The sequence below is a fragment of the Alosa alosa genome, chromosome 12, assembly GCF_017589495.1.
Source record: "Alosa alosa isolate M-15738 ecotype Scorff River chromosome 12, AALO_Geno_1.1, whole genome shotgun sequence".
Lineage (NCBI taxonomy): Eukaryota > Metazoa > Chordata > Actinopteri > Clupeiformes > Clupeidae > Alosa > Alosa alosa.
In genome coordinates, this window is record NC_063200.1 from 14,236,617 (window position 1) to 14,248,572 (window position 11,956).

The 11,956-nt window shown below is 43.4% G+C and overlaps 1 protein-coding gene across 1 annotated transcript in view; it reads right to left on the bottom strand.

Annotated features, from left to right (window-relative positions):
- Positions 1-9,862: 9,862 nt before the first annotated feature.
- Positions 9,863-11,956, bottom strand: part of si:dkey-34e4.1 (carboxyl-terminal PDZ ligand of neuronal nitric oxide synthase protein) — a 73,984-nt gene continuing 71,890 nt past the window's right edge. The window contains 1 exon segment of the mRNA XM_048259537.1: positions 9,863-11,352. Within this exon segment, the coding sequence (XP_048115494.1) occupies positions 10,776-11,352 (577 nt within the window). The 3' untranslated portion in view covers positions 9,863-10,775.

Below are 11,956 nucleotides of genomic sequence, written 5' to 3' on the forward strand. Positions count from 1 at the left end.
TCAGACATAAAATCATAGCATGCATGCACATACAGTATACAATTCTTTTTTGCTCTTTCATTCACAGATAGAAAGAACACAAACATTGACATACACACACACAAAAACAATCAGTATTTTATTATTTAAGAGTCTGAGCCCATAATTCAGTACAATTGCGGACATTTGGATAAAATAGTTTTTTAGACAGTCTCTCTCTCTCTCTCTCTCTCTCTCTCTCTCTCTCACACACACACACACACACACACCTTTTTTTTGTGCTACTTTACAATAACTGTCCTTTTTCTCTATCTCTCTGTGTGTGTGTTTACACAGTTCAGTTTCACAAAGTCAGTTTCATCAAAACACAATATCCCCACCATTTTGTACAGACTGAGAGCAAAGCACAGGCAGACGAAGAGAGGGTTTAATTGACAAGAGCTGCACTCTCTTTGAGATTCCACAATATGTGCAGAAATGAGAGATCAATACCTGGACGTTCTGCTCAAAAACATGGAGTTCTTTTAGAGTGCTAACTGCAGACAACTCTCCTCACCTCTCCTCTCCTCTCCTCTCCTCTCCTCACCTCTCCTCCTCACCTCTCCTCTCCTCTCCTCTCCTCTCCTCACCTGTCCTCTCCTCTCCGCTCCTTACCTCTCCTGACCATCATACCTGTTCTCTCCTCGGAGAGACCAAGCCCTAATCTCAATCCCAGATGTTTTTACATTGCCCTGGAGATGTCCCTGGTCCTGTGTAAACATTTTAAAATGTGATCCTATTGGGCTGTACCACCTGAAGCCATTGACTTTGAGGCATCTAATTGGCTGATTCAAGTTGTCTGTTATCAGGTCACCACCCACCAGTCTCTCTGAGATTTTCAGAAGTGTTTTTTTTTTTCAGAAGCAGCGTTTTCCTCCAACAGACAGACTCAGAGGGAGGAGTAGAAGTATAGTGTGTGTCTGTGTGTGTCACTGTGTTGTGTGTATTCCTAGAGGGTGTGACTGCAGCTTCGGACTAAATGGCGTGAATCTGACATCAGGAGAAACATCCTCTGGCGAAGAGAGACTAATAATTGAGCTGGATGACACCTTTAATACACAGCTATAACACAGCTATGACACCTTTAATAACACAGCTATAACACAGCTATGACACCTTTAATAACACAGCTATAACACCTTTAATAAGCATTTTATAACAGTAGGGAAGGCACTGTGGGTACGGCCGAATAGAGCTATAACACCTTTAAAAGGGATTTAGTGGGAAGGAGAATACTTTATGTTTTAATTTCACCTTCTGTCTCTGTAGAAACTGACAGCAGAAAAAGTTTACAGGACTTTGCAATTTCTTTACAGATCACTTCCATGTTGTATTGCACTTAATATAAGATAATAGTATAGTATAACATAAGTAAGGGATTATGTATACTCTGCCGGTCATTATCGGAAAAAAAGTCCGGACAGGGCAAACAGGACCCCAACACCAAATACATTATCCTGCTTATTACACGGCTACTTGCCAAAACAATTCAGAAAACTGCACACAAATGGGTCTTTTAAATTGATTTTGTTACTGTTTCATGGTTTTTCGCTGAGACAAGTGTTGGGTGGCAACGTCTAACTTTCAATGAAATTTCATTGCATAGCCTACCCGCTGAAAGATATGAAAGATGTCAATCAGAGGCACAAAAGCCATTTTCCTTGACAGCAGTCATCAGACCTCCGAACATTGGGAAGGTCCACTAAAGTGAATGGAGCATTCTACAGTGTTATGAAGAGCCGTGTAATACTATAATTTAATATAGTATAATTTGACTTCTAAAACTGATAGTTCCGGTCCTTGATTGTCATTGGCTGAATCTTATGACGTCATTTTCTATATTTTTGATATGTTGCTGAGTATAACATAAACAGCAAAGAAAAGTGATTGATAATGACTGACTGACTATTATTGTGTTACATGCTTCAAATGTAAAGCACTTTGAGCTGCATTCTGTGTATGAAAGGTGCTATACAAATAAAGCTTTATTATTATTATTATTATAAGTTCGATGCCATTGTAAAATCCAGCATAGACATACCAACCATGGCAACCATTCAGATAGAGGAAATATATTAATATAAGAAATATAAGAATGATTATCTAGGAATAACTCGTTATATTTCTAGTTGTTGTGCCTTTATGAAACTTTGCCAGGTATCTATAGTATCAGTTTTAGAAAAGCAATAAGCCACTCGAGTCCGTAGGTTACACTGATTCTACAACAGCCAAGGGGGGTTTTAGGCACTCCGCTAGCGCTAGCTGTTCAGCTGATCAGTGGAACCTATGGCCTCTCAGGGCTTATTGCTTAATAGACTGGGGCAAAAATATGGTTTACTCTGACGTGCATGCTTGACCCATCGTGTAGTTGTTTTGTAGCTGCCATTTTAAATGGTTCTACTCAATGCTTCTGGAATGATTTTGATCATTTTTGTCCCTTTTTAAAATTTACCTAAAAAGCTTCACAGGTGATGTTTGTTCTCTTCTGATACACACCTCCGACTCTCTCTCCCTCCCTCCCTCCCTCCCTCCCCTGCTCTGCTTCTCTCTCTCTCTTTCTCCCTCCTTCTCTCTCCTGCTGTCTCTTGAGTGACTGAGTATTGAGTGGAGGAGACACACCGCTCTAGGTGGCAGCCAATAGAGCAGCTTACATGCAGGAGCTTATTGATCAGGCTGGGATGGAATTCACACACACACACACACACACACACACACACACACACACACACACACACACACAACATACACACACACACACACACACACACACACAATCATGCACATACACACACACACACACACACACACACACACACACAATCATGCACAATCATGCACATACACACACACACACACACACACACACACACACACACACAATCATGCACATACACACACATACACATACACAATCATGCACATACACACACACACACACACACACAAACACACACACACAATCATGCACATACACACACACACACACACACACACACACACACAAACAAACATATACACACACACACACACAAACACACACACACGCACCATCTTCTGAGGGATGCCTGCTGGAGAGTTTGGCTATTAATCCTCAGTTGTTCGTTTCCAGTAACATGAGTAGGGATTCCCCATCCAACTTTAAAGAGGAGAGAAGAGGAGGACCAGGGCAGAAATACACACACACACACACACAGATCTCTGTGGATGGTCTACATAGCCTGCAGGGAGAGAGAGAGAGAGAGAGAGAGAGAGAGAGAGAGAGAGAGATGCATGAGCACCTGAGCACCTGAAGTGTGCTTCACACACATGCTACAGAGGAAAAAATACACACACACATTCCTCAGAGCTAGACAGTAGACTTATATAACCCTGATCTCTCCTGACACACACACACACACACACACAGACGGACAGAGAGAAGCTGCCCTGGCTATAGAATCCAGCTGTGAGGAGACATAAAGTGCTACTCAAACTCACACCAGGCCTGTCACTCAAAACTGCCCTGCCAGCAGAGCCAATCAGCATGGGGGAATCCTGGGGGGTGGGTTCAGTGGGCTTTAAGACAGGAAGTGATGGAATGCCAAACCTGCAGTACAGATTTTCATTTCACCTGAGAGAGAGGGAGATAAATAGTCAGTGCAATGTTAATACAAAGACCGAATAATACATTTTTTATATTTAAATTCCATTATATTGATATAAGTACTACTACAACTGAAATTGTGTCATTCTGAAGGTCATAATGCACAAAATTTCTCACGCAAACATTTGCAGACATAGACACAATACACACAGGTAGACAGGCAGACACACACACACACACACACACACACACATACAAGCAAAACATTGCAAAGTGCTCTTGAGTTTCTAGACACAATTAAAGAGGATTTACACAAATTAAAACTCACAGGCTGCCAGACAGTCACTTATCACTTTAGTGTATTTATTTATTTATTTGTTTAATTTGTTTGCTACCTGCTCTACAGAGTGTGTTCTGTACTCAGCAGAAGTTGGCCCTATAGCCTGCTATGGCAACAGAACTAGAATCCATCAATCCTGCATAACATTGAGCTAATTACTGTTTCTGATAGGTGTAGGTTTTTGAACATGCTAACATGAGATTACATTCCAACAATTGAAGGTTCTAAAATTCTGTGTTGAATTCAATGAACCCAGATATTCTTTAGAACGTTCATTTCCCAACATTTCCAAAGGCTCCTTTAATGGCTTGAACCGTCCCTCCTTCACCCTAGCTTCAAAGCCTTCTCACAGCCTGTCTTACTAAACATATCTACAAAATATAGGCCCTTTAAATCCAACAAAATATACCAGTACTGTAGCATGCAGGTGTAGTTTGATTTAAACTAAAAATGGGTCCAACACAAACCTTTCTGCGGGTTAATGTATGGGAGCTCCCCCTATTACCGTCGGTCCCGTATTTCTGCTGTCTTGCGTGTATGTGTCACTTAATATCCATTTCTATACAAACCAAGACGGCGAACTCCTAAAGAAACGCAACCACCCACACCATAGGTGTATCTAAATTAGCTATGTACCAAAAAAATGACATTTTACCGTGACTCGAAGAGCTGTAAACAGTGTTGTAAGGCTGCGTGTACACAACCGTTTGGAGCTCCAGTGGAATTTTAATTTCATGATGAGAATTCTCGGTCTAACCGCTCATGTGCCGTTGAAACGGCGTAAATAGGCGCGACCATCAGGCCAGCACTATAACTCAGGCGTGGTAAACAAAATCGATATTTCAGGCAGTAAATGCTCCCGTTAAGAACCAAACCAGATTTTGTTCAAATCTACACACCTATGGCTACTGAAAAATGTAAGGTTCATTTAGCAAGTGTTATTTTGAAGTGTTAAAAAACATCGTTGTTTTAGAATTTCTGAACAAAAGTGGTGATAATTGGGGGTGTTAAGATATGTGTGTTTGAACTCAAAATGGCTCCTACACAAACATTTCTGTGGGGTAATGTATGCGTGTTTGCATCTCTGTCTGTGTAACTGTAACAAGCAGCCTGTGGTCATCTCTGGGTCAGGCTCTGCTTGGCTGTGCTGTAAAATAGAAAGTCAAAGACACCAAACAGCTCCCATTCACAGTATTTATTAGTGGCGTTTCGAGTCGTGCGGCTCTTCCTCAGACTTAAACAAGATTGCCTTTGACTTTCTTGGATACTGGTGTATTGGGTTCTGCACCCATCCACAATTGGCTGTGTGTGGCCTTGCATCACTTCCTGTGCTGTACAATAGGACAATTGAACACAGTGTTTACACGCCAAATGCAAAGATATGACAAGATAGTATGTCTGTGTCTGTAAGTGTGTCTGTTTGTGCAGCTGTCTGTATGTATGTGTGTGTGCAGTATTTTCCCGTGTGGTGTAGATGTATGGATGGGTTTACACATGTGTCTGTCTTCTGTGGTCTTTCATGCACTTACACACACTCTCTATGACACACACACACATTTCTGAGAAGAGTGATTGCAATCACCACTGTATTCACCCAGTACCCAGTATAGAAAGAAGAATTACCCAGAACTGTGTCCGTTAGATACCACAAGCAGTGTGACTATCATTCTGTGTGTGTGTGTGTCTATTCATCTCTCATCACGCCTATCTTTTCTTACCACTTTGCTCTTTAATTATCTTTTCCTTGGAGGGAGGGGTGTGTGATTCACAGGAGAATTGATTGGCCCTTTATTAATCTTGTTCACAATTACACTCACACAATAATGTTAAGTGGCCATTGTGTGTGTGTGTGCATGCTTAAAAGGGTTTCTGTTTTCAAAAAATGGAAACAATTGCCATTCAGCTTTATTCAGCAGTTTGTTTTATAATACACCATTATCTGCGTATACTAAGCTAATCATTTTGTTGTTATTATTGTTTGTCAGAGCTGTTCAGCCTGTAAACACAAACATTTGTCTTTGCAAATTGACCACTCCATCCTCTGAATTATTAGCCCTACTGACCTCAACCACAGCCAACACAAACATGAAAGGAGACAGGCTTTCTCTGAACGGCATGCAGTAATCTCCTACTGAGCTGTCCTTGGATGGAGCGGAATAAACACACATTTATCGGAAGCACGTGTGTGTGTGTTTGTTTGTTTACTGAGAGTCCTAGTCTGCTCTCGCTCAGGTTTGGTGATATTTCACCAATTATTGTATCCAGGATTTATTTTGTTTTTAAGTTTAATGGAACACACACACACACACACACACAAACAACACTTAACGTAAATCATGTTTATAGGCCAAGTATACTTGCCTATATACTGCATGTCTCTCTGCATTTATCCAATCCGTGAATTAGTGAACACACACAGCACAAAGTGAGGTGAAGCACACACTAACCCGGAGCAGTGAGCTGCCTTGCTACAGCGGCGCTTGAGGAGCAGTGAGGGGTTGGGTCCCTTGCTCAAGGGCATTTCAGCCGTGGATGTGAGCATGCATGGGAGAGCAGTGCTCAACCACTTCCCCCGCCCACATTTTTCCTACTGGTCAGGGATCGAACCAGCAACCCTTCGGTTCCAAGCCCAAAGCCCTAACCAGTAGGCCACGGCTGCCCCAACACGTGTCTCATGGCACACACTCTTACCCCATGTGTCATATGGCACACACACATCACACACCTCATATGTCCTATAACACACACACACACACTTACCTTATGTGTCCTATAATACATACACTCCTACACACTTACCTCAGGCATCTTCCCTATCCGTTGGAAATACAATGTGTGAATGTCTGGATCCTGCTGGGCTCCAACATAAACCACGACCAAACCCCAGCGCATGAATCTTGGTTTAAAAATTCACAATTTTCACGGTATCCCATCTTATTACGCTAAAACTCCATTTTGATGTTGTTATCTGGAGATATACTGTACCCCGGATTCCAAAATCATGTATTAAATGTACTGCAGCATACCCTATACTTCCTCATCACAGATCTAAGTTGCCTGGCACCACGGTGTAGATATCAATGTGAGTATTATCACAGAGCCTCCAGGTCAGATCCAACACTCCTGGATCAGCATCTTTTTTCTGCAACATTTTTTCTCCATCCTGTCTCTATCCCACGACTGCTTTCTAATCCAGCCATCCTCCAGTCTTTACCTTATACAGCAGGGCTCTAATGCCAATCTACTCGAGTGTGTGTGTGTGAAACTAATAGCCTCAGGTATTTTCTGATCCGTTAGCAATTTCCATCAAGCATTTCCACGGGAGAATTGAGTGCGACTGACTCACGGCATAGCTTAGATATGACGCCACGCTTCATTTGGCTTCTCATGAAATAACTGAATCGGATAAGAGCTGTGAGCCATAGAGACAGATACACATGCTGCACACACACAAGAGCAATTCTCTTCGAATGAATGTCCTCGTGAGTTGCTGCAGGGGGAGGAAATTATCATTCTGACAGCACTGGAGAGCTCCGTAGGTTACTGTGAACTGAAGTCTGTACAAACACGCGATGCCTCGTCTCGACTCTGTGACTTTTCCCCCTGACTTCCTGCTGAGTGACTGCCGTCTCATCTTAATTCCACCTGCCATTAGAAGAGACAGACTTGGGATCCTTCATTTCAGAAACTGAAACTGTCTGTCAGTCTGAGAGTTAAGTCTTCTTTCATCAGCCGATTCCATCAACCCTCGTTTTATCCTCCTATCACCTGTTTGATCCAGCGCAGATTGAACCGATCTTCTTTTCCATCTGATTGGAAAGACCAACACAATATTTCTGATGAGCGTGAATGTGTGTGTGTATAAAAAAGTAGAGGTTTCCACAGTGTTTAGATAAAAACGGCCACAGTATTTCAATAAAGACTTGTAGATTACACCAGTATTTCAATAAAGACTCATGGAGAACACCAGTGTTTAAATAAAGACTCGTAGAGGCCACTAATATTTAAATAAAGACTCACAGAGAACACAAGTATTTAAATAAAGATTCAGAGAACATGAGTATTTAAATAAAGACTCAGAGAACACGAGTATTTAAATAAAGACTCAGAGAACACGTGTTTAAATAAAGATTAGTAGAGAACACCAGTGTTTAAATAAAGATTCAGAGAACATGAGTATTTAAATAAAGACTCAGAGAACATGAGTATTTAAATAAAGACTCAGAGAAAACGTGTTTAAATAAAGACTCGTAGAGAACACCAGTGTTTAAATAAAGATTCAGAGAACATGAGTTTTAAATAAAGACTCAGAGAACACGTGTTTAAATAAAGACTCGTAGAGAACACCAGTGTTTAAATAAAGACTCAGAGAACACCTGTGTTTAAATAAAGACTGACATAGAACACCAGTGTTTAAATAAAGACTCAGAGAACATGAGTATTTAAATAAAGACTCGTAAAGAACACCGGTGTTTAAATAAAGACTCATAGAGGCCACCAGTCCATCGCTGATCTCTTTATTTATTTGTTTATTTATTGCTGTGCAGCTTTGTGGTTGTTTATTATTGACTGCTTCACAGAGCACACCCTCTGCTAAATAAGGAAGCTCCGTCCTTATTCCTTACACTTCTCCTACCCCTCCTCTCTCTCTCTCTCCCTCCATCTTGTTCATTAATCCCTCATTTTTATCTACTCCATTCTTTTCTCCTCTAAGCTCCATAATTGCTCTTCTGCTGCGAATCCTAAAACTCGCCCTCTCTTCTGAAGTGTGTGTGTGTGCGTCCATCCATGTGTGTGTGTGTGTGTTATTGCAGAGGTAAATTCTGGTTAATCTGACAGATAATAGTTTCCCCTCCAATATCAGCTCCGTGGTTTTACAGTCACAATATACTTCATTGATCTAATTTGCCTGTTGCCAATAAAACGGCACATTACGGGGTGAGAACATGGAGCTATGAATCATGGGAAAGTGTGGAATGTGTCATCAGCAGGAAACTCTCCTCACCTAAACGCCAGACTGGGAAGGAGAATTCATGGTGATGGGAAATCGCAAATCTGCAAGACAGACCTCACACACACACACATACACTCATTCACTCACAACTCCAACACAGGTACAGTACACACACACACACTCAAACAGTCATACCCCCAAACATCCCCACACACACAATCACCCTGTCTCCCTGGGTTTGGTTCCGTGGTTGTCATAGTATCCCACGTCATGTTGTGTAATGTACCTCGGTCTTGGCTGTTGATTGGCCACCTCTCCTGTGTAAGTCTGAAATGATGAAAAGTCTGGTCCAGACAGCGGTGATTGCAATCGCACCATGATTGACCCAGACAGTGGGGAAATCACAGGGGAATTACACACCGTCCTCTTTGACTCAAAAAGTTATCTTTTTGAGCATGAAAATATGTGTGTGTGTGTGTGTGTGTGTGTGTTTGTCTGTGTGTGTATTACTATGCCTCACTGTTTTTGCCCTCTTGCTTTCCAATTATGTCTTCCTTTTAGCAGTTTGCAGGAGAATTGATTGCTCCTTTATTCAACAACACAGTTATACAACATATCGTGAGTGTGTCTGTGTGTGTGTATGTGTGTGTGTGTGTGTGTGTGTGTGTCATGATAATATTTCAATATCTTTATTCACCGGGTGTTCTCGCAGCTGTGACACCTCAGTAAACCAATATGCTCACAGTAAAATAACCTGCCGCAGGTATATCTGACTAATGAATTCTGTTTGACATTTTACACCCAGCAACACCCCCTCCCCCACATCCAAACACATACACACACACAGAAACACCCACCAACCCACACATACACACACACACTCAGAAACACCCACCCACACAAACACATATACACACATACCCATACACACACACAAACGCACATACACACATCCCCCCATACACACACAAATACACGCACGCACACACACACACACACACACACACACACACACCACTTCTCTGACACTTTCTTTTGCCTTTTTATCTTCAACCTGCTTGTTTCTCTCGTCTTCTTATCGCCCTCAGTCCGGAGGAGTAGTGTGTGTGTGTATGAGTGGCTCTGCTCGTACCCGTCTCAACCCATCAACAAACCAACATGTAAACAACAACAGTAAACAAAACAATCATCAAATCTACAAATTAAAACTACAGTCTTCAGTAGGTTACTATCTCTCTGATGTCTACTGCAGTGTAAAGAAAGTGTGTGTGTGCCTTCCCTGCCACTACTTAAAAATCACAGTGTGTGTGTGTGTGTGTGTGTGTGTGTGTTCATTACTACTGATGATGCAGTACCTCCCTACACACTAAACACACACTACAGCAGCTACAACAGGATCAAATCTAATACCCCATCTCCTCTATACAAAAATACAGCATCTAGTCATTCAATCATATTTCATATTTCTTCTTCATTGTTTTCTGTGAACAGTTTCTTTTTCATATAAAAAAATATCTGTCCCATTGGCATTCTCACAGAGTCAGTCTCTGGTTTAGAAATGTCCGAGAACTGGCTCGCTCTCAGGAGAAACCGCAGACGTCGTCTCCAGACCCCCATAAACTGGTTCATCCAGAGAAAACCACATCCCAGGGCCTCCCTTCCAGACCTGGAAGCACTTGAGTCGACTCGGAAACCACAGCGACTTCGGAGAGGAAAATAAAAGATTAGGAAATAAAAAGTAAAGAGATGGAAGACTGCTATTGATGCTGAGCAGTAGCGCACTGGACGGAACTGGACTGAAGGCTCCAGTAGGCCTCAGGTGAAGCCTGGGGCCAGAGTAGAGGCCCTGCCCAGCGCGGTGAGCTGCGGCTGGGCTTCTCTCAGGCAGTGGACTCCAGCAGCTCGTCTTCGCTCAGGCTGATGTGGAGGCAGGTGTCGTTGAGCGGCGACGAGAACGGGAGCGTGTGGCCGTAGCTGTGTGGGGTCGCCGGGCGGGGCGGCATCACGGTAACCGTCTCCGCGGCGACGGGGACCCTGTCCTCGGGGAGGCTGCTGCACGTGCTGGACGCTGACAGGAAGGTGGAGACGCGGTCCTCAAACGGGTCCTCTCCTGGCAGCGTCGGTGGCGGCGACACCAGGGACTTCTCCTCCGAGCGCACGCCCGAGTCCTCGCTGGCCGAACACGAGCACGAGAGGGACGCGCTCACCGCGTCGCCATTGGTCAGCGAGTAGAAATCGCCCCCGGGGGAGACGGAGCAGGACGTGGCGTCTGGGAAGGACGAGCTGCAGCACAGGTCAGGGAAGCCGCTCCCATTGGACACGGTGGGAGTGGGTGTGGCCAGGGGCGTGGAAGAGGGTTTAGGGTCCGCCTCCGAACTAGGAGAGAGCGTCCTGATTGAGCGCTTTCGGTTGATTGGCTGGGGAGGGGGATCCAACTTGGGAATGATTTGCTTAAACCTGCGAGAGAGAGACAGAGAGAGACAGAGAGAGAGAGAAAGAGAGAGAGAGAGTGATATAGAGAGACAGTGAGAGAGTACAAGAGAGAGAGAGCACAATGAGATGAGTAATGAAAACATGCATGAGCTCTTCAACAGATGCAAAGCCCATGGGATCAGATTACTAGAGCCATAAGCAGCCTTCACACAGTCTCCTGAGCTTCAGCTGCTCACACACACACACACACACACACACACACACACGAACAGTTGTCTCTGGTTAATTCTCTCAGGCGAAATTTCCATTCTTGCTTGAATCAACCCAATGTATTGTGTGGAGTGCCGGTGTGTGTGTGTGTGTGTGTGTGTGTGTGTGTGTGTGTGTACTTATCTCTGTCCAACAGCTCTGCTGCTAAGGGGAAGTGAGTGAGTGAGAGAAGAAGAGAGGGGAGAAGGAGAGAAAGAAAGGGAAGGAGAGAGGAGGAGAAGAGAGGGGGAGAAGAGAGGGGAAAGAGAGGAGAAGTCTGGAGGCTTTCCTCTCTCATCAATAGCCCTCTGTTCAGATGCTATAAATAACTGCACTGCAGCAACTCAGCATGAAGTGCACACACACACACACACACACA